Here is a 24,405-nt window from a genome sequence, read left to right as displayed (position 1 = left end):
ATCCAAGACTGTTGAAAGGAATGTTGGAAATACAATAATGTGCTCAAGGGAAATGAGTTCCTTCAAAGATAGGGAACTGTTGCGAATTTATGGAAAAGCATTCTTTGTATCATTAATGTACACACTTCTTATGGGTATTTGGAGCTTATGGGTAGCAACAGCTAAAGAGTATAGGGTGCTGATAAAAATAAAGAGACAGGGCAGTAGTGAACCTATAACACCTGGCCAATAGATGGGCACAGTAGTAGTGATTTCAGCAATGCCACTAAAGAGGGAGCCATCCAAATGGAGGGTGACTTCGTTCATTTTTCAATGTGTCAAAGAAATACATGCTTTTGGATTTGAGAAATCTCTCTTCAGATTAGCAAGAGTCAGCCTCTGCAATGGACTGAAATGTATACCCCACAAATCTGGTGTATGAAACCCTAATTGCCAATGTGTTGGTATTTAGTGATGGGAAACTGGAAGAGGTAATTATAGTTAAATGATGTCCTAAGGGTGGGACCCTAATCCAACAGGACTAATGTCCAAATAAGAATAGGAAAGACAAAATAGCTCATTCTTTCTCTCATTCTCTCTCTCTCTCTCTCTCTCTCTCTCTCTCTCTCTCTCTCTCTCTCTCTCTCATACACACACACACACATGTGCACACACACACACACACACACATATTCATATATGTGTGCTCACACTCACATAAAAATTCATGCACATTACCATGTTCTTGAAGACATGGGAAGTAGGCCGTCATCACAAGACCAAATGAAAAGACTCCCTATGAACCAACCCTGACCTCTGCCCTTGACCCTGGAGTTCAGAAGTGTGGAAAAACATGAATTCCTATTACTCCAGGCACGCAAGCTGTTATATTTTGTCATGGCGTCGCCAGAAGAGGTACTGCGCAGCCATACGGAGTGTGCTTCTGCACAGTGGGGAGGAGAGAGGCTTTGATGGAAGACAGAAATGAAGCCAGCAGAGTTCCAGCCAGGCACTGCACAACTGCAGGAAGGAGCTGGCTTTTCCTGGTGCCTTGGACAGTTTCAACCTTGTGTATGCTGTTCTAGGAGGCGCTGACTAGAAAGATAAAGGGCATGTATGGATCTTGAACAACAGGAGTCAAGACGGTGTGGAGAAAAGGTTTTGCAAAGGATAAAATTTTATTATTGCCTACCTGTCACCTACTGTTTCTCTCTAAATGTTGAGAAAGTTTATGGTTAAAATACAACTGGCAGGATGTTTGAAGAGAAACAGAAGGATCATCTTGGAATGTATCGCACCACAGAAAGGCAAATACTGTGTTCTCATTCACATATACAAACTGAAACATTGATCTTATTAAAGGAGAGAATATATTAGTGGTTACCAGAGCCTGAGAGGGCAGAGGACAGGCAGACTGTGGGGGATGGATGTACCTGGCAGAGGAATCATTTTGTTCAAAAGGACATGTTAAGATTTGAATGGGGCATTCTCTGCACCACCCCCTCAGGCTCATGTATCTGAACATTTGGTCCCCAGCTGTGGTACTGTTTGGGGAGGCTCTGGAAGCATTGGGACTGACAGCTAGCCCACAGACATAGTTCACCTTGAAAGGTACAGCCAGCCCACTTCCAGTTCAGGTCTAGCTCTGTGCTTTCTGTCCACAAAGACACAAGAGGCTCTACTAACTATTCCCAAGGCCATGAACTCTGCTATGCCTTCCCTGCTCTGAGATGGTGAGCCAAAACAAATCCTTTCCCCATGAAGCTGCTTTTGTCATGCATTTTGTTAAATCAATGAGAAAATAATAACTAGCAATCCCCAGAATGTAATTACAATTGATAGCAACTAAGTGACTATTTCAAAATAGCTAGTTAGTAGGGAAGATTTTGTAACTTTGTAATACAAAAGAATGGCACATATTTCAGGTGATGTCCCAGTTAGGCTCATCTTATGCATTGTATATGTGCATCAAAATGCCATGCTGCAACTCTAGAAATACATTAGTTATTATGCACCAATTTAAAATCAAAATACATATTTTAAGATTTATTTTGTTTGTGTGTGTGTCTGCATGTGTGAGTGCCTGTATGTGTGTGTGTGTGTGTGTGTGTGTGTGCCTGTAGGTTTGTGTGTGTGTGTGTGTATGTGTATGTGCCTATAGGTGTGTGTGTATGTGTGTGCCTGTATGTTTGTATGCATGTGCCTGTAGGTGTGTGTGTGTGTGTGTGTGTGTGTGTGTGTGTGTGTGTGTGTGTGTGTGTTCCTGTATGTTTTGGTGGGGAGGTATGTGCACATTAGTGTGGGTGCATTGGGAGGCTAGTAGAGGGCATCAATTTGTCTGGAATTACAGGTAGCTGTGATCTACCCAACATGGGTGTTGGGAACCAAACTCTAAAAGAGAAATAGAGACTTTTCACTGCTGAGTTATCTCTGCATGCCCTAAAATACAAATTTAAAACAGGGACAATGTGTCATGCCTAATGGAGACCCTGAGAAAGGGCACAGGTATGCTGTAACACTCAGAAGAGGTGATTTGCAAGGTTCATGGAGAAGATGATATACTCATTCCCAGGGGATGGGGGTGAAGTCAGTGGGTGTGTAGCCACACGAAGGCTCTGGAACCTTCCAGGTCTTGGTTTTCTATTTTGTAGAGGGATCATCACCTGCCTCACAGGCCTATGTGAGAGGGAAATGAAAAGAGGAGTCCACACTCCACTACCTCAGCGTCCACAGAGCCTAATGCAAAAGGAATATCTGTCGTTGTTAATGACAGCATGTGTCAACACTCGTGGTCAGCTGTGAACTATACAATTCTGGCAATAAAAATCACAAATGTGTACCACGAGAAGAAATAAACATGAAAGGAATTTGAAAAGATGTGGTAAGGTTTTATAAGAAAATCATTATTTTAAAAATGAGCATGTATGCAATTAAAAGAGGAAATTAAAAGTTAAGAACCCATCAATGCAGGCAAAACCTGCTCCAGGCAACAAGAAACATATATACATTTCATGCAAAATAAAATCAGGGAAGCTGCTGGTTCCTTCTTGACAAAGTCAATGAGAAAAGGGAAAAGTAAAAAAGGGGGTTGGAGGCCTTTGTTTTTTGAATTGTTGGTGTTGTTTGTTTGTTCTCTACTCTCTGTATATGAGGAAAGTTTTCAAACCAAAAAGCCATACGGGGGGGGGGGGGGGGGGATGTTGTCATGTGACTATCCTCTTGGCACTCAGGAGAAGCCAAGACAAAAGGATTGCTGTAAGTTGTAGGCTACCCTGGGCTGCACAGAAAGTACCAGGCCAGCCAGAGCTACATTGAGAGACATTGTTTCAAAAATAAATAAATAAACAGGTAAACAAATAGGAATATATATATATATATGATTAAAAGAAAAGGGAAAGTAAATTTTCATAAAGAATAATTGAAATTAAGGTAGATAAAAAGCTGAAAATGTCTCCCTGGAAAGCTGAAGGTCCCTTGTATACAACTTACAGACTGTCTCCAGGGGCTGTAACCAAGGTAGACAGACCCAGGATAGTTGTTCAGCAGCCAAGTTATGCTCAGTGTGTGTGTGTGGGGGGGGGGGGGTATGTGTGTGTGTGTGTGTGTGTGATGTGTGTTGACCTGTCCTCTGAGAGTCTTAGTCAAAATGATTTGACCCAGTAGCCTATCAAACTACAGTTGCTTTATTTTTTAGAAAAAGATAAAGACAGAGGAGAAGAGAGAGAGAAAATAGTAGTAGGTCAGCCCAGGAAAATACACCCAACACTACTGACAGCATGAAATGTACTCAATCCAACAAAATAAAAATATAATAGAGGAAAAGAGAATGGCAAAATTGTAAAAGGTTAGCTAAAAGGGAGGAGGAGTCCACCAAATATAAATGGATTTCTTAATTATTTAAATAGCAGATATCCTTCTGATTTACCTATGACACTAACGTTTCAACTAGAAAATAGATTACAAGCCATGCATGAATTTTTTCCCACATTTACTGGGAACTCTCTTCAGCCCAGGTACTGTATTAGTGTGCTTACAAACATTACCAAAGCAATATCTTCACTTTTCAGAGATTTTACAGTTTTATAAATAAGCCTGTCCTCAATACCAGCTTTCCTGCTCAGACCAGGCCAGCACTCGAATGAGAGCACATTCCTGCCAGGAACTGATGACAGTTGAGGCAGTTTGCTCAGGGAAGATCCCACAGAGGAAGGGGATGAAATTGATTTTAAAGAGATCTCCAGGGCTGCAGCAATTGCTCAGTGCTTAAGTTCTTGACACATAAGCCTAGGGCCAAAGTTCATATATCCAGAAATCCATGTAAATGCCAGATGGACACAGCAGCCTGCCTCTAATCCAGCCTCAGAAGGTGGAGACATGGATCTCCAGAGTACCCTGGTAACTGAGACTAAACATACCAAGATCTCTGTTGATTTAGAGATTCTACCTCAATGAATGTGGTACAAGAGCAATGGAGGGTAAGTTCCAAAATCAGCCTCCAAGGGAAATGTAAGCAGTGCAGCACACAAATGCAAAATACGCACCTATACACATGCATCACACATACACATATTCACACATACCTACCCATACACACACACATGCACATACATATTCACACATACATACTCATACACACACATACTCACATGTACATACCCATACACATACACATGCACCACACATATTCACATGTACATACCTATACACACACACATGCACCACACATACACATATTCACACATACATACCCATACACACACACACACACACACACACACACACACACACACACACTGTAAATAGAGGAAAAGAACTTTTCCAGAGTCCAGTAGGTTGGCTCAGCTAGTAAAGGCACTTCCTGTGCAAGCCTGCCCACCTGAAATGATCATCCCCAGAACTCACTTAAAATTAGGAGAAGAGAACCAACCCCACAAAATTTTCCTCTGACGTCCAAACTCATGCTGTGGCGTGTGTGTCCCCTCCCAAATAATAAAAAGTCAAATAACATTCAAGAAATTTTCCAGAAGTATTTGTGGGATGAGATTCTGGGGGAAATACCAAAGTAAAGACAACCACGGAGTGAGGACTAAAATAGGGAAGGCAGAGGGCACACGCTGGCAGCAGGATTGGGGGAAAGAAAGAGCAGTAAACAGAGGCAAGAGCAGGAAGACAGGAGGCTCCTGTGCAGCACATAGGCTACCGTGCTGGTAAACTTTGGTCTGAACATTGAAGCAACCTCCTAGCTGCAGTGGAAGATGGCCAGAAAGCAGGACTTGTTCTTCTCCAAAACTGAACGCTTTAACATGGATCAAATATGTGGACATGTTTTGTCAGGCTTACCTAAAAGACGATATTATGTAATATTTTAAAATATTGCCTAATAAGGAATGGATGAAGTGGGGGTGCTTGGGGTGGGGCATGAGGAAGGAAGAGGGGACAGCTGCCGCACCAGCCAGATCAGCCAAGTCAGTCCTGGCAATCGCTAAACATGACAGATGTCACAGCCAGATCGCCCTTATATCCAGGAAAATGAAAGAGGAACATGATCACAGGAGGCTCGATTCTGCTAACTCAGAGGAACAGAGAACTTCCTGGCATCATCTCTGGAGAATGTTCTGGTGATTAATGACAATACATACATTGTCTTCTCACTAATCTGGTTTATGTTGCAATAATACACATCTACCTTAAAAAAAAAAAAAGAAAGCCATTCCATGGGCAAGGACTTCCCCACCCCCTCAAAAAACAAAAACAAAAAAACCCAAATATGGTCATTTCACAAGGAGGACCAGTTTAACAGAAAATGAATTTAATCTCAGTTTCACATTTTAAACAGAGCAAATCATTATGGGTAAAGTTTTACTTTTAGTACCTTAATACTCTACACTCAATTTTTATGAACCCACTTCTTTCCCCCTCTTCAATAGATACTATATTCGATTAGGAAATCATTTATGTTTTCTTGTTCCATTTGGTGATGAAGGATGCTGTAGGCTTAGAAAACCAAGTGTTATCTTCCATGTTTGCTCTTTGCTTTCCTTAAACTCTTTTTCTGAATTATCTGGTGTTTGTTGTTATTGTTGTTGTTGTTTTTTGAGGGGTGCTTTTTTTTTTGGTAGTAGTGGTTTAAAGGAAAGATTATACACTTTGTGATATTTGAGATGTAGCAATCATGACATTTTAGACATGCATCATGTTTTCTTAACAGGATGGCAAAATAGCCTACACACAAAAGCACAACAGTTCAAACAAGCCTGGAATCATACACGCTGTGCCACAAAAGCGCCTAATTGAGCAGCTTTATAACCTCGCACAGAATTCCCTCGCCACCAATTTAGACAGAATTGCTTTTATTTTAGCAATGTTCTTTTAATTAAGTCCTAAACATCTAAAACATGGCAAATGTAAATATGTATTATAAATCCTTAACTATGAAGATCAGTGAGCATCCATGCAGCTTTCTGCCTTGGAGATAGACTCTTTTTGTTTAAAATCAGCCCAAATTGAGAGATAAAACTGAATGATGTGACAAATGCTAAACTCTGAAACGTCCTGCTCTGGGTACCAGCATCCCTCCACTCTACTGTCTTTGAGAGCTAAATTATGCTTCAATTTGCCCCGTGGCTGTAACACCAGAAACTCTCCTGCCATTTTTTTTTCACCCTCTATGTCATATTGACAAAAACTAGAATTTAGGGACTGATAGAAAGTTGAGTCAAATATTAGGAAAACCATACCACATTCTACAAAATAATAGAGTTTGAAATTACAAAGAAAAATAGAGTTGTCTATGTTCAGGGTAAATTTAAATAGGATCTCCAAAGATGTTTGTGAATGTTTTATTATGCTTTATTGTCTTTTGGCTTTTTAATATAATATCTTTATTTCTTCTCTGAGAATTTCATACATGTATACAAAGTGCTTCTTTGATCCTATCTACTCCAATTGCCCACTTCCAACTGATCCCAGACTACCACCAGCACCTCATCCCAACTTTATGTTCTCTCTCTCTCTCTCTCTCTCTCTCTCTCTCTCTCTCTCTCTCTCTCTCTCTCTCTGTTGAGCTAGAGACCATACTTCCCAAGCTGACCTTGAACTCTGAACTTGCTATATGGCAAAGGCTGATCTCAAACTTGTAGTCCTCCTGCCTCAGCCCCCAAGGGCACCACCATAGGCAGCTTATTTTGCTCAATTTTAATCCTACACAGTTTTTCCGTTGGCTGTTGGGTCTTGTTCTGGTTTATTTTCTGTTGCTGTGATACAACACTCTGAACAAAAACAACTTTGGGGAAGAAAGAATTTATTCAGCTTATACTTCCTGATCCCAGTCTATCATCTAGGGAAGTCAGGGCAGAAACTCAAACAAGAACTGGCAGGCAGTAACCATGGAGGAGCACTGTTTGCTTCCTTTCTCAGGCTCATAGTTTCTTAATCAGCCCATGACTACCTTCCCATATAGCCTGGTGCCACTCATAGTGGGCTGAACCCTCCTATACCAATCAATAATCAAGGCAATCCCTCAAGATATGCCCATGGACCAACCTGATAGTGACAACTACTCAATTAAAACTCTTTCCAGATGATTCTAGGCCAAGTCAAGCAGACTCTAACACTCACCAGGGCAGTGGTGATTGGTTTCTTTTCAATACAACAAGGAAATTGTATATATTCATAGGGTAGCATATATTTTAATACATATACATATTGGACAGTGTTCACATCAGGGTAAAATATTTATCTCCACACACTGTTTTACAACCATATTAGAGATGACTGCAGTGTGGACAGCAAGTGAAACACACTTTCTTCTGTGTCCTAACACAACTTAATTCAAAAAGTACCCCCTATGGGTAATGGGTATGTCCTGAAATCCCCATCCTTAATCCCTTCCTAAGTGCCTTCAATGAGCAAACACACACACACACACACACACACACACACACACACACACACACACACTTGATAATTTTATCTCAGTAACTCAAATCCCTTAAAGACTGTTTTTCAAATTAATGCCTTTCTTTTTCCTTGTCTCCTTATGATCAACAGTTTTTAAATGACAAATCTTAAGGATCATATACTTGTGTGTAGACATATATACATGTATATATGTCTATACACACACACATAGGGGGTATATACATGGATATGCAATATTTTAAAGCAAAGCTATTAACCTAGAAATTTAATTTTCCCAAATTCTGCAAGACTCCCTCTATTGTCCTGGTAGGTATTGGTTTATACTAACAGGAAGATGGTAGGACCTCTGTCATGAGCCCAAAGGCTCAATGTCTGTTTAATTCACCCAGGAACCTACCAAGCCCTGGCTCAGAACCAGTTCTTAAGAGTTCATTGGTATAGTTGTTATTCAGACAACATTCAAAATCAATCTTTGTAGGTTGCAACTGCTAAGTCAAGTAATAAAATAACAGTTCATCTAGCAATTACACAATAAATGTATTTTAGGGAGACAAGTGAATTTATATATTTACATTACTTCTAGACTAGTATCAACCTATGGTCCCATTTTAAGCACCATAATAGCCAGTGGGGGGGTGGTCATGAAAACAAATATGTTTTGTAATTTAGAAGCACATAATGTTTTATTACAGACAATTGCTAATGAGAGGAACTTACTTAAAAAAAAGTAATTAGAGCTATAGATATGATACATATTATGCCATTTTTTCTTTTGTGATTTAAAACCCTTCTAGATAAATCCCATCACTATTAAATAATTATGCATTAAAAAATTTTATAGTTACTAATTTTGAACTACTTAAAATGTCAAATGTTTTGCAGGCTTCACTCACTTTTCCAATTATTACATTGGAATGACTCATTAACTGTAACATAAACAGGCTCATTTTTACATCCTGTTATGAGATTTCCCCAATTTTATTGTCAAAGTACTGCTTTTCCATGAACCATGACAAAAAAAAAAATTCCATTGGAAAGGGACCAAAAGCCTAACATATACTCTCTTTCCAATCACCACACAAAGCTAAGAAGGTCATGAGAAATGCACTCAATGTGCACACATGCCATCATTTCTCAACCTGTAGTTTTAAATGCCATGTATGTGAATGCCTTTGTATAAGACATTTCTATAAAAACTCCACCTTTTGAAAGCTGATTGAGGACAAAAGCACCTTTCTTGTACAGTAATAGCAGATTTGGGTCTTTATCAACACCAGACCCTTGGAACAACTTGCTGGCATATTGGGGTACCCCAACTATAGATTAAAACCAAAAAGGCTGGTTGGGGATTTAGCTCAGTGGTAGAGCGCTTGCCTAGCAAGCGCAAGGCCCTGGGTTCGGTCCTCAGCTCCAGGGGGGGAAAAAAAAGGCCAGCCATGAAAGTCATAGAGCTGTAAACATGCATGTGTAAAGACAGAAACATTTGATTGAAATCCAAACTCAGACTATAGTCTTGGAGCTCACTGAAGAAATTTGAATGCTGAAATCTGACATCAAAGTTGCCTCCCACCTCCCCCAAATTACTATAACCCAATGACACCAGCCTACCTGACATTATTCTCATTTTTAAATGTGCTGTAAGAGCTGGAGAGGTGGTTAAGAGCCCTTGCTACTCTAGCAGAGGACATAGGTGGGTTCAGTTCTCAGCACCCACATGGCAGCTCACAGTTGCCTCTAACTCCAATTCCAGAGAATCTAGTATACTCTTCTAGATTCTGAGGGCTCCTGCACACATGTGGTGCATGTAAACTCACACACACATACACACACACACACACACACACACACACACACACACACACACAAAGATTTTTTAAATTTTTAGAAATGCTATCTATCATAACTTAGAATTACAAATAAGCTATTACTTCTGAAGACATTTTAAACCTTTTAAGATCCCAAAAGCTTTGACTGGCCATGTTAATTTCAAGAGTAAATTACTTGAATTCAGAGTATTCCACTATCCTAACCCCCCCACCTTTTTCAGCACTATGTAGTTAGTGTAAGGCTTTTTGTTCTCTTCTTACATTTCTGTGGTGGCAGTGGGAAGTTCTAGAACTGGAACCCTAGGGTCGTAAGCATGCTAGTCGAGTGTTCTACCACTAAAATGCACCCTCTGCCTTCGGATTTTATCAAACTGGATCTCACTATCTAATTGGGTCTGTACTGAAATTCATGATCATCCGGCCTTGTCATCCTGTGTGCTGGAATTACAGGTGTGCCATCACATTGCACTGGGCTTTTTTTTTTTTTTTTAAATCTTTAAGATGAGCAAACTCCAACCAACTGCAGCATCTGGTGCTTCAATTCAAGGTGTGTTCTAGAGCACTGCTTGTTAGAGTATTTGAAAGATTTCTTCTAGAAGAGCCACTAACACAGTAATGTTAGTCATCTGGGAAGTCAGGGCTCACTCTACCAACAACAACAGCAAAACTCCTTCAACATCAAGAATGTGGTGAACTCACAAAGTGGCTCTTATCTGAAACACATATTCTGTGAGGGTTAATCCTTCTCCATCATTCTAACTAACAAGAAAACAGCAATAATTCTAGATACATATCAAACAAGTCAGTGATGGCAAAATGTTTGAATCAATAAAAATAGAAAATAATAAGCTATAAGCAATAGGGGAAATCAGATCAAAGTATGAAAACCTTTATTATTTTAGCAAAAATAATACCAATATGAATATGCATTCTTGGGATTTGTGTGGAAGTGTTGTCTTATCTTCCTAGTGTTTGTATTCTGCAAACTCTTAGTCAGTACAGAGGAGAGAAAAAGATGTTTTTTAAAGGACACTGATTACAGGCCTGGTGGTACATGTCTGTAATCTTAGCTCTTTGAGACAGGAGGATCCAGAGTTCAAAGTCAGCATGGACTACCTGAGACTGCCCCCTCAAACAAACAAACAACATAAAGAGTGAAGGATTTCTTGGCTAATCTGGGGATAACTGGCAATTTAAAGGTCAAATGATTCATTAGTTGACAACATTAATGGTCCAGTATTGATTGATCTGAGATAAAAGAGATTTTTCATTCTGAGCAGAAAAATGGGCATTTGTGAAGTCAGACTGATGTTCTAAAGCCAAACCACATTCAACACTTTGAACTGTCAAGGTCACTATCCCTAAGTGTCTGTGTCCAAGAGACAGTTGTGAGTCAGCTGCCTCAGTTCTCACTAAGACCCATCCTAGGTCACATCTTAAGATGTTCTTGGACTCAAAAAAAAAAAAAAAGAATGGCCTTTGATGAGAAGTCAGAATTATCAAAGCTGAACTGTTAAAAACACTATTAAGAGCCCAGTGTGGTGGCTCACACCTTTAATCTAGCGTTCAAGAGGCAGAGGCAGGTGGATCTCTGTGAGTTCCAGGCCACCCTGATCTACATGATCTTCTAGGACATCCAGGGCTATATAATGACTCACAGTCTCAAAACTAAAAATAAACAAAACGAAACAAAAAGTATGATCTGGGCTTAGTGGCACATGTCTGTAACACAAGAATTTGGGAGCAGAGTCTGGAGAGTCAGGAGTTGAAGGTCAGACATAGCAAGGTCAAAGGAAACCTGGACTACATGAAACCCTCAAACGAAAAAAAAAAGGATAAATTATAAAAATAAATAAAATAAAATAAAATTTTAACAAATAGCTATTTCTAAATTACAATAAAAATAGTATACCCTATCACATTTTAACTTACTCTTTTAAGTGCTGTAAATAGTGTAATATAAATAAAATTAGCCTAATGATCAGTTTCTGGAAATCAAAGGTAAATACAATTCCAAATGGACAAGATATTTACATACAAATTAATTATGCTGGCATGAGTAGGTGGAAAGCACTTGCTTAATTATTGTGAATTCTCAGTGGGTTGTGCTTAAATGAAAATCTATTTTTCAATTTGTTCAAGAAAGTTTGCCAATTTGAGCATTTTGGGAAAGCTGATGAGTTACTTTCAAAGCAAGAACACTCTTCAACAAGAATGTTAACCTCACATAATCAATTTAATTTCAAGTCTTTTCTGATTTGTATAGAATAGAATATTCTATGTTCATGAAAATGTGAAGTAACAGCGGAATTTTCATCCTAAGTCTGAGGTGAAATTGCTCACAGCCTTTATCAAGCACTACATAGTAATGCAATTACTTGAGATTAAAAATGCCCCCCTTAGAAACCAAAACACTATGAAACTTTACTAACAAATGGGGAGATTGCAGAATCTTGGAAATGAGGTTTCTCAGCAATGGTCACTAAGGAGAAACATAAAGAAAATATGGAAGTGAAGGATCCTCCTGTTATACTTACCAGCAGTATGAGCGGCTCCTTCATTATTTGCATGATTAGTGATGTAAGACCTTGTTTATCAATTAATATAAATATGAACTCAAATTTTACATTGCCATTTTGTCCCACAAAGAATTCTCTTTTCTTTTTTTTTTCCTTTCAGGTAAAGATGCAAACCCCACTGTTAGTTCACAGGCCATACAAAGACAGGCATGAGGCCAGATTTGACTCATAGTCCAGACTCTGCCAACCTCTGAGCTAAATATTACAACCTCTTTCCAATGAACTTACACAATTCCATTGATCTATTTTCAAGGGATAAAAAAGGTCCATTGCCATACAGACTGACTCTAATTGTTTCTATGTCATGCGAATTCCAAAACCAGTTTTAGAAGACAACACCAGTATTTACTGCTTTAATTAAGCCCTACGTGTCATACAGAGGTCATGATTGGTCTCCATGTTGGCTTATAAGCTATGTTAACCATGCGCAAAAAGATCAGAAATGATCCAGAGGTAATGTGATAAGTGGAGAGAATGCAATAAATGGATGAATGTAAATGATCCTAGAACAGTGAGTCTGAGAACCCACTGATAGTCACTTCCAAGGGCCAGCCATTCATGCACTGTGTCATGGATCATATCCATCAGAACTTTGTTATCACATTCTAGATACTTCATTACTTTACTACAGATGCACATCTGGAGGAGGGAAGAGAACAAGAGGAAGCTTTTAGAAAGAACTATAAAACTGAATTTTAATAATGAGGATCTGTCTAATTGGAGCTGGGTTGGACCTGGTAAGAATGATCATCTACTCAGGCAGTTACCTTTCTTTAGTATTGATTTTATCATATTCTTTGGTACTTCCTTCAGGGTAGATATCAGACATAGATCCCTAACTTCAATTAAAGGAAAAAAAGAACATGGACAGAAGCTAACTTCTAATTAAGTCATTAGTGAGCTATTTGGTGGGTGTTAATTATTCTCAGAGTGGGGCTCAGTGTTTCCTCCATCGTGTGATCTAAAAGAATGAAACCAAATGCAAAACCTCTCTCAGCCTTACTGGTTACATCCCATCCTTCTTATGTGGTGTGTTAACCCTCCAAAACTATCATATTCAGAAATTCTGGGTTTATAACTTCCCTGTTATAGCACATTGTTCTTAGAAAGAAATGGAGAAGCCAAAGAGAACCAGGAGAACAAACTCATGTGCAAGGATGCCTGTCGCTGTGTTTGCATGCAAAGGATTGGCTCAGTGTAGTAGCGAACTTATCTTGACCTGGCAAAAAGTAAAACCTGGGTGCTGGTTCACAGCTTGGAAATGTCATATGGGACTCCAGAAGCAAAGAATGCAACCCACTCAATACATTTCTTCTTAAATATATTCACAGGTACTGACCAGAGTCACAGAGTCAGGGTTAGTAATTTGTACTTACACATAGGGTGTGTGTGTGTGTGTGTGTGTGTGTGTGTGTGTGTGTGTGTGTGTGTGTATGAGTACATACCCCTGCTTATGAGAAAAAGAGAGGCAGGGGCAGTTGTGTTAGCATGGAATCTTTCTAAAGCAAATTTCCCAGTTGATTAATTAGATCAATTAATATTCAAATTAGAGTTCAGCTAATCCCAGGTTTACAGAGTCCCCTAGGCAAATGTTCTTATTGTTACCCAAAGGCTGACTCAGTGGATGACAGATTTCTCTCCTTGTGAGTCAGTTGTAACTAAGAAGAAAGGTGTTAGCATTCACCCAAGAGACAAGAGAGGGGCCTTTAATTTTCTTCTGCTTATATTCAGTTCCCCCTGACTTTACCTGGGGGATTTAAGATTGATTCACCTCTTGTTAATATACAATCTGGTTCAGAAAAGTTATTGGAGGCCTCATAAGACTCAGAGATGCTTGTGGTAGTTAGTTGCCTTTGGCTCACTTGCATCCTTGTTCCTAAACACATAATACATACTCGGTCTTCCAAAAATGACCTTTCTATTCTCACCCAGCAACAAGTGAACCCTGACACCTCCAAAATGTAAAAACTGAGGACTAATATAAAAATTAGGAAATAAAATCTTTTGAATCTACATTTCCAGATCACATTATCCAAATACCAATATGAAATTACTAAAAGTCACCTTAATTATCTGAAGCCACTGAATGCTGAATTTGGGCACTTGAAGAGAAGTCAACTCTTAAGCATGTCTGCTAACCAAGAATTCCAACTTTAATATTTAAGCATTCCTGGTCATTTCAATTCTAGGCTCTCTGAGTTTATCCAATGCCTTGGTGGAGAACTCAAACCCCAATGGATTGCACTGAAATTGCACCAGTGAGAGAGGCCCAGCCAGAGCCAAGCAGACAAGGACCCTGGCCTCTCCTCAAACCTCAGCTGCTCACTCTTCCTTGGCTAAGAAGATATACTATGGAAGAAAACCCTTTAATGCAGATCTTCTGGCTACGCTTTGCATCGGGTTTCAAGTAAGCAGACAAACATCAACCGCTCACCACTCACAACCCAATGATTCATATTAATATACTGCAAACTGAAACACAGGCAGTGGATGCATTGGAAAGACAAACTATGTTAGGCCAGGGTGAAGCTCTGCCCTTCTCCAGGGAAAGGCGCCTGTGATGCGCTTCACATCGCAACAGTGACCTCTAGTGATCCCTCTTTACTGAACTCCTGTAGCTTCAGGAGGAATCACACCTTTGCCACAGAACTTCATTTGCCTGGGGTCTGGTCTCTTGTGGTCCTTGTTTGTTTGTTTATTTGCTAACATGCTAGGCGAAGGCTATCACCGCAGGACCCCTAAGGTTTTGACTGGGTGGAACAATGCACATTTTATTGGCTTAAAGAGCTTCCCACACACCCCGTTTAAAATTAAATGGGAAACACAGTGCAGCCCCAGGAGTGGGGTTCTCTCCTTTGCAGAGTGGCAGATAAAATGTGACATTAAATAAGCTCCTGCAAATGGAAGCACAGAATCACCACGGTGGCCTCGTAGCCTGGATGGACTAGGACTCGAGAAAGTGAGTTCCCAGTGTTTTTCCCTCGTGAGGACTCTCCAGCGAAGTCAAAGAAGGTTCCATGGCAAAGAGACCCGCCAGTTTCTTGCCTCCCAAACCTCAACCTGGCAACATAGCAGTGGCCTCGGTCCCGGTACCGGCCCAGGCCTTGTAACCCTTTCTTGTAAGGTAAAGCACATAAGGCTTGCCTTTAAAATCGGAGAAAGAAAGAAAAAAAAAGTTGTGTTTGCTGAGCTGTTAATCATGCACGGCAAAAGGGAAAACACTTCCATTTCGATCATTTAAGCCAAATATAAACTTTCAAAACTTTCCCTATCTCCAATGGCGAGCTGGTAATAGAGTTGGCCGATGTATTTGGGGTGGTATGTACGTACATTAAGCAACGAGGCTGTCACGAATGTTCCTTGAATCAATGAACTCAGCACCAAGACAATCAATCACGAACACTGAAGTTGAAAATTCAACCACTAGAGAACACTGCTTAAGAGGGGAGGGGAAAACCACCTTCACATTTTCCTTTAAGCCACATGTGGGGCTGGGAGCCCCTCCAGGAGTGCTCTTCTCCGTGAGGACAGGGCCCTTCAATGCCGAGCTGTGCCACCACCAGCACCAGGTCTGACTGCCCGTGAAGTCTGCAGTCTGTTTCAGTTATTAGCCTGCATCATTTTAGAGACGCAGCCAGCTAGCTACTGCTAAATCGCAAACTTCAGAAATCTCAGCTAATGCAGCAGAATATCAAGTCCGCTGGTTGTTTCCCTGCTCGCCAAGTAATCCCCACGAAATTCAATGACCTAAAGAGAGGTGCCTGGGCTAGTCCCTGATTGAGATGTTAATTTAATGTTCTACTAGAAGTTGACTATTCTCAATGAATATTCAAGGAGAGTGAGATTCTGCTAGTTAAAAAAAAAAAAAAAATAGTCCAGATAACATTTTGCATATTTTGACCAGATCAAGAGGAACCGGTCCTATTTGCACAATTCTCCTGTGGTGCTTCGCCTAGCCCCCCCGCAGTGATTCCAGTTGGAAGGATTAATTATAAAAACAACAGAATCAAAGTTTTGCGCGTAGCCCCCCTGCAAGTTTTAAATCATTTGCTGTGTACTTACATGAATTCCCGGCTTCCACTCTGTGCCAGTTTTGAGTAGACAACAGAAGTAACGTCTTGAGGACAGCTCCAGTGACAAATCCCATATTCATAATTTGGGAGCTCCCCAAAAGATCCAGTGGCTCTCGGGGCGCTGGAGACAGGTTCTCCGCGGTCCTTCAGCAGCACTGACTGAGTCTTCAGTATCTCTAGCTCTCTGGCTCTCTCTTTCCCCCTCCCTCCCTCCCTCCCTCCCTCCTCTCACGCGCTGCTGCTCTCTCTCCTCCTTCCCCCTCCCTTCTCTCTCTCTCTCTCTCTCTCTCTCTCTCTCCCTCCCTCCCTCCGCCACCCCCCAAGAGCTGGTTCCTCACTGAAAAGCCACCAGCATCTGTCCTGACAAGCTTACACACTGCTGCCGCCAAGGCCACGCCCACTCCTCGCAGCGGTCCTAGAAATTGGCCTCAGCATCCTCCCTCCTCCCTCCTCCTAAAAGCACAGCAGCAGCTAGCAGCTTTCTGAGCTCCGCAGCCTCTGCAGGTGATGGAAGCTGGACTGGAGGTGCTGTCCGCTGCTCCCGGCCTCCTCGGGGCTCCCTCCCCTCCTCTCTATTCTCAATAAACCTTAACCCGTTTTGTGCCCTGCCAGCCTTGTGGGTGGGGGAAGCGGCCAGGCGGCGAAGCCTTCTGATTTTCCGCAGGTCTTGTATTTGGCAGTGCCAACCAACATACTGAGCTATTTCCTGATTGCCCGGGAGTGTATCCAGGTAAAATTGCATTATGTTTCAAAACAAAAGCATAAAATAAGACAGAAATAACAAAGCAAGCATTGGTGAATTGTAGCTAAAACTGTCCTCCGGGAAAACGCTTGCTGTTTTTCTCTGTTTCTATAAAACTATCGCCTTGTGCTCTGGTGCCAAGATTTTATTACGGAAATTCCTCACATGGGAGCAGACATTCCTGCTCGGCAGATATTTAAAAATCATCTGATAATAGTCTGCAAGAAATTAACATTTCTTATTTTAGCTGGTGCTTCAGGAATACAAATCCACCAGTGGAGTGCTCTGGGTAGACTGTTTCATGAACGCATCCTTCTGTGAGTAGGCAGCATTCCACAATCGTGTTCTTCAATAGTAATTCCCAGAGGGCCCAGAATGGAAAATGATGGAATACTGAAAACAGGGAACCTTCTCCCAAACACTCACAAGATCAACTACTACAGAAAGTCCTCTTCCAATGGCCATTCCATGGGTACTATTGCTTGTGCAGAACATTAAATCACTTAAGTGATAAAGCTAAGACCCCATACAGAGTGGCACATCACATGGTGTCAGAGAGGGTAAATCATCTCTTTAAAATAAATGTCAAGATGCCTTCCTGCTGATGAGCTGGGTGTTGTAAAGACAGGAATCCAGGAGCTTGCAAGCAACATCTTGGTGTTTGGAACAGGGAGAAGTTCAAACCTTCCCCATCAGCATCCTTGCTGGGCTGTGAAAAGGGGGTGGAGTGAGAGAGCCTTCCATAAACCAAGCATAATTGTTTAGCTCTTGACTTCAAACAAAGCTGAATGGATAGTTTTGCTTTTTCTATTTTACAGATAAAAACCAAAAATGGAGAAGGGAATGATTTGCAGGGCCATTGACTTAGGAAGTGAATTGAAGAAGGAAGTGAACTGAAGAAAGCCGGACTTGGTTTTTTGCTTCTGGTTCTACTGATCTCAGCCTAAGGCTTGTTGCCCTCATATCAGAGTTCATACACATCCCCAGACCCCTGCAAAAACTCCATTCTTTAAAACCAATATCAGGGGAAGAAAAGCAGGGCCTGAGTATTTTCTGTGTTCCTAAACCTAAATTCCTGGCTTTGGCTTTCAAGCCATAAGATGTCAAGAAAAACAGCTATATATTAACAATTTATATCAGTAATTATTTGAGGGGGGGAGTAATTTAAGTTACATGCTATCTACAACTTATTATCTGATTAAATTATTGAAGTGATCATTTGAGGAAAATAACTTGTGCCTACAGAAGGAAGAGTGTATCTTTTAGGTCTCTGTGAGACCTCGTTGTCCAGAGTGCTACTCTGAGTAGAAAAGAAACATAGAGGGTGGAAGATGTAACTCAGCAGATAGAGTATTTACCCAGAAAGCACAGGGTCCTGGGTTTGACTGCCAGCACTATATAAAGAAGGTATGGTAGTGAATGCCTGTAATCTTGGCTCTTAGGGGGTGGGGGTAGGAGGATCAGAAAGTCAAGGTCATTCTCAGCAACAGAGCAAATCTGAAGCAAGTCTGGGCTATGAGAGACCCTGTCTCAACAAGGAGGAAAAGAAGGAAGGAAGGTATGACAGAGGGAGGGAGGGAGGAAGGGAGGGAGGGAGGGAGGGAGGGAGGGAGGAAGGAAGGAAAGATGGATTTGACATTCTGATCTATGTGCCTGTAAAACAGTTGCTTTGGCAGTAAAGTCTTGAGCTTTCCAGAAGAAAATGTTAAACTATTAAACTTGTCACTGCTTACATTAAAAAAAAAAAAAAATGAAGATTCTTGAAGCTTAGTATTGGAATAAAATTGGAAAAATAATTATATATTTTATGATAATTGAAAGTTTAAGACAACTGGGCCTGACCAAACAGATCCATATCCCAGTTACTCTAGAGGTTATGGCAGGAGGACTTAAAATTCAAGACCTTAGCCAGGCGATAAACTTAGCAAGACCTTGTCTCAAAAACAAAAAGTAGAAGGGCTGAAGCAATAGGTCAATGGTTAAGAGTACGTCCTGCTCTTGGAAAAAACCTGGGTTCAGTTCCCAGCAGCCACATGGCAGCTTACAACCAACCGCACATTCCTCCAGTTCCAGGAAATCTGATGCCCTCTTATGGTATCTGTGGGTACTATGTGCAATTGGTGAACATACATATGTGCAAGCAAAATACTGGTATACCTAACCAAAAATTAATAAATCTTAAAAAATCAAATAAAAAGTGGTTCCATTATAGCATTTGCCACCACCAAGCCTGATGACTTAAGTTCAGTCTTCAGATCCAAAACGGTAAAAGGGGGAAGTCAACTCTACAAGTTGTCCTCTACCCTACACATAAGTACTGTGGCTTATGCATACAGAGAGAGAGAGAGAGAGAGAGAGAGAGAGAGAGAGAGAGAGAGAAAATAAATAAATATTAAATATTCTTTAAGCAGAATATACACTAAAAACCAAATCTGGATATGTAGCTCAATGCCTTTTGTACAGGAGACCCTATGTTCAATTCTCAATGTGAATTATCTAAGGTGCTATTCAGGAGGGACCTTTCACGCTGATAGACCACAGTAAGAGAATTCCTTGAAAGCTAGTGCAAATGGGAAGACACTGTCATTTCAGATCCCTGTAAAACCCTTCTCCACTGAAGGAGAGAGGTTGGACATGATAAACAGAGACCCAAATGTGAATGCAATTCCTACTATTACTGATTAAATATCTCAATGACCTTAGTCTTTAGTACCTCATTTGGAAAAACAAAACAAAAGGAAAATAAACAGAGAGTCCTTTTGCTCTCATGTGTACAGTATGAACTGCATGACTGAGCTGTGACCAGGCAATGAGCATCCCCAGGTGGCATGAATGCATGTTGCTGTCAGAATCAATACACTCCCAAGGCTCATGCTACACCATGTTGTGGCCAATGAGACATGAACCATTGATAGCAGAAAATGGTTGGACACCAAGACCTACTGACCTGTGCTTCATTTCTCTGACCCGTGCTTCATTTCTCTGACCCCACCAGAATGGCTGGAAAAGAAAATTAATATGGTGATACATGCCTAAGTCCCAGATCAGGAGAGGGAGAGGTAGGAAGATCAAAAGTTTAAGTTCAACCTCATCGACATAACAAATTCAGTCTTCAATCTCAGATTTTTATGACTGAAACAAGAGGATCACTATGAGCTTGAGGCCAGAGCTGAGAAACAAAGTGAGTTTCAGATCAGCCTCTACCTCAGATTAAGAGGGTGGGGAGGGTAAGGAGGGGATAAGCAAGTTTAATGTTAAGGGTTTTTTTTTCTCAAAAAAAAAAATATATATATATATGAAGTAAAATAAGAAAAATAATCAACTTCATTTTGAGGATATACATATAAATCAAACTTTGGTGTAAAAACAATGATAACATGATTACTAAGGCAAGATCTGACCAAGAATGTGCAGTTGTCAATTCTTACGTACCAATAGCTCTTCTGTCTTCTTCAGTGGTAGAAATACAAGCACAGATGTGAGAACAGGGAGAACTCATTTAATGAGTCTGACTTAGCTGTACAAAACTTTGCACAATTAGGGCATGAGGAGATGGCTCAGTAGGGAAAGTGCTTTCAGTATGAGTGTGAGGACCTGAATCCGTCTGACCCTCAGAATGAATGTAAAAAGACAGTTGTGATGGTGTATTCCTATAATTCCAGCACTGGGAAGATGGCGTCAGATGGATCCCTGGGGTTCCTTAGCTAGCCAGCCTAACCCAATTCATGAGCTCTGGGTCCCATGGAGAGAGAGACTCTGCCTTAAAAATTAACTCAAGGTAGAGCAACACCTGAAGTTTACTTCTGGCCCTCACAAGGATACACACACACACACACACACACACACACACACACACACACACACATACACACACACAAAATTAAGCCATTGAATTTTTCTTATTTCTCTTATTTATTTGTTTGGAGTTTGTTTGTTTGAGACAGGGTGGCTGCCCAGCCCATGAAGCTGGACACCTTACTGAACCCAGCTATGAAGGCCTAGAGAGCTGCTTGTATTGAGTCCATACGGAAAGACAAAGCAGCTGGATCTGATGGCCAGTGAACAAAGGAAGCAACTCTCACTCAGAACAGACCAGGTCCTGCTGGCATACCATAATACACCTCCTTCCTCTACATCTTGTCACCCAGGGCACAAGCCCACTAGATACCACCACCCACACTCAAGGCGAGTCTTTCTCTCCCAGTCATCATCCCACACATTAATTCTCTTTGGAAGTAGCTCCAGAGATACCTAGACATGCATTTTATGGGTCTTCCACATCTCTTACTCACACTGAAACCCATAACCAACCATCACAATGGTTCAATTGTGTTAAATATCACATACATTCACATCACTGTCTAATAAATCTCTCTAGAATGTTTTCATCTTGCAAAACCGAAATTGTGCACTCATAAAACACCAATCCGTCTACTCACCAGCCCTTAGTAATCATGCTTCTACTCTATTTTGACTTACTTAGATATTTCATATATACGGAACCACACATTATGTGCCCTCTGTGACAAGACTATTTCACTTAGCATACTGTCTCAAAGGCCATCAGATTATAGCAAGTGGCAAATGTCCTTCTTTTTAAGATCGCACAGTATTCCATTGTGCACATAAGCCACATTTTCTTTCTTCCTTCATGGGTCAATGGCCATTATGTGCTTCTAGGACTTGGCTATTGTGAATAATGCTGATATGAGTGACATGAAAGTGTCTCTTCGAGATCCTTTGAGATATATACCCAGAAGTGGAATTTATGGATCATATATAAATTCTACTTTTAATTTGTGTGTGTACTTACGTGTGTGTGCAGGTGTGCCAGCATTGGCATTTCCAGAGGCCTGATGTTGAGGCTGGGTGTCTTTTTTAGTTGTTCTCTACCTTATTTTTTTTTTTTTTGGACACTGTTTATTTTAATTCTTCTCTCATACAATACATCCAGACCACAGTTTTCCCTCTCTCCACTCCTCCCTGTCCCCTACCACCTCTCCTCTCCCCTAGATCCATTCCTCCTCTGTTTCCCTTCAGAATAGAGCAGGCCTCCCAAGGATATCAAACAAACACGGCATAACAAGATGCAATAAGACTAGGCGTAAACCCTCATAACAGGACTGGGTGAGGCAACACAGTAGGAGGAAAAGGATCCCAGGAGCAGGCAAAATAGTCAGAGACACACCTACTCCCACTGTTGGAGACGCATAAAATTACCCATCTAACAACCATAACATATTCATAGAAGACCTAGCACAGACCCACATAGCTCACAGCTTCCGCCTCTGCAAGCCCCTGTGAGCCCTGTTTAATTGATTCTTTGGGCCATGTTCTTCTGGTGGAGCTCACTAATTTGACAGAACTATCTATCAAACTCCAAGCTTTCCCTGTCTCCACCTTTCTTATGCTAAGATTACAGGCATGTTCCACCTATCTGGCTCTTTACGTAAGTAATATTGATCCAAACTCAGGTCCTCAGCTTGGGCAGCAGGCACTTTATCAGCCAAGCCATCTCTCCTGCCTCTCTGTTTGTTAAAGGAACTTCTGTGTTACTGATAAGTAAGTATTCTGGTCTCCTAGTATATGCTCCCTTGTATATAAGATTAGTCATTTTCTCTTGTTACTGTCCTTGTCTGTGACTTTTAAGTCTTATTACAATGTGGTTTGGCTCCTTCTCCTTAGAGAATACCAGCTGGGGTTCTTTAGGTGAATTTGTGTCTACATTTCTCACCTCATATTTAGGACACCTGGGGCCATTATTTCATCAAACAGTCTCTCGATGTCTGCCATGAGTCTTTTGAGTGGCCTGACTTCATTGGTTCATTCCCTCCTGCCCTGGCAGTCCTGAAGTTCTGATGTTGAGCACCTGCATCAACTGTTGAACTCAGTGCCCATGCTCTTCAGCTCTGGACTTCCTACTGACCTCTTCTCTGTGGCTTCTGCCACTTTGTTCGCGTCCTTGGTTAGTTCTCCCATTGTTTCCCTGTGGTCTGTTTTCTTGCACGACCCTCATAATTCACGAAGCCACCTTGTAAAAGTTATTTTGAATTCTTTGTGTAGTAATTCTTATATTTCCACTTCTTTAAGGTTGGTTTCTGGAGATTTACTATGTGACTTTGATTGGAGTGTGTTTCCACATTTCTTCATATGCCTCGCTGTCTTCTGTTGGGACACGGCTATTTAAAAATCAGCTGTGTCTCCACTCATAGGATTTTGTTTTATACAAAAATGTTTCACTAGTCAGTCATCTGAGCTCCAGACTGGAAATCTCTCAAGCCTTTTGTGAGATTCCCTCCTTTGGGGACTTGTGTGTGTCATCTCATTAGAGAAGTTTGCCAGCTCCTAGTTAGTCAGTTCCCCTGTAGCCGAGCTGCAGTGTTGCAGATGGTCTGTGATGTTATGGTAAGTGGATCACTTTCCTTCTCATCAGCTCTAACCTAGTTCCTGCTCCTCTTAGTGTTTAAATTCAGGAAAGACACAAACCTCCCCAGGGAGAGATTGGGAGTTAAGAATTTTCTTCTGATCGCACTGCACCACACTCAGAGAAGGGCTCTGGTGAGTGAATTGCCATGATTCTACCACACTCCCATTCATTCTTCTTCACGCTTTCCTGGGATGCAAAAACCTTGTACCTGGTGCTCAGACAAATCGGGCATATGTCATGATTAAGTTGATACCTCTGAGGGAGAGAATCAGAGACTTTCTAATTTACCATCTTGCTAATGTTATTCCTCAAAACAGATAGGTTTTATTAACTAAAATATAGTATAAACAATAATTTTTGGCCAAAAGCCCTCTCTCAAATATATTTATAATGCTTATAAACATTGTTTCCTGGCTATCACCACTAAGCATACAGAAATGGACATGGGGCTGAAGAACTAATTCAGGCATTAAGAGTGAGCATTGCTCTTGCAGAGGACCAGAGTTTACTTCTCAGAACCTACGTGGAGCAACTCACAACTGCCAATAACTCCAGTTCCAGGACATTTGACACCCTCTTCTGGCCTTCTTAGGTAACTTCACTCAAATGTACATATCCCACACTTAAATACACATACACATGATTAAAAATTCAAATAAATGTTCTTTAATAATAGTATTGTTATTGTGTTTAATTAACCTTTTGTAGGACCAACCTTTTATAAAAGTACTTACTTTTATTTTGTCATTTCTTTTGTTGGCTTTTTGTGGGTTTCACATCATACATCCCAATTCCATCTATCTTCCTGTCCCTTCATATCAACTCTCTGCCCTTGCAACCTCCCCCACAAAACAAAACA

At 40.9% G+C, this 24,405-nt stretch overlaps 1 protein-coding gene across 1 annotated transcript in view; it reads right to left on the bottom strand.

Annotated features, from left to right (window-relative positions):
- The window catches only part of Cntnap4 (contactin associated protein family member 4), a 287,263-nt gene extending 270,694 nt beyond the window's left edge, over positions 1–16,569 (bottom strand). Inside the window, exon 1 of the mRNA XM_036187241.1 lies at positions 16,367–16,569. Within this exon, the coding sequence (XP_036043134.1) occupies positions 16,367–16,457 (91 nt within the window). The 5' untranslated portion in view covers positions 16,458–16,569. The remainder of the gene's footprint in view (positions 1–16,366) is intronic.
- Between the last annotated feature and the right edge of the window lie 7,836 nt (positions 16,570–24,405).

The sequence above is a fragment of the Onychomys torridus genome, chromosome 5, assembly GCF_903995425.1.
Source record: "Onychomys torridus chromosome 5, mOncTor1.1, whole genome shotgun sequence".
Taxonomy (NCBI): Eukaryota; Metazoa; Chordata; class Mammalia; order Rodentia; family Cricetidae; genus Onychomys; species Onychomys torridus.
The sequence above is the reverse complement of the archived record's forward strand: the minus strand, read 5'-3'. Positions and strand labels throughout refer to the sequence as shown.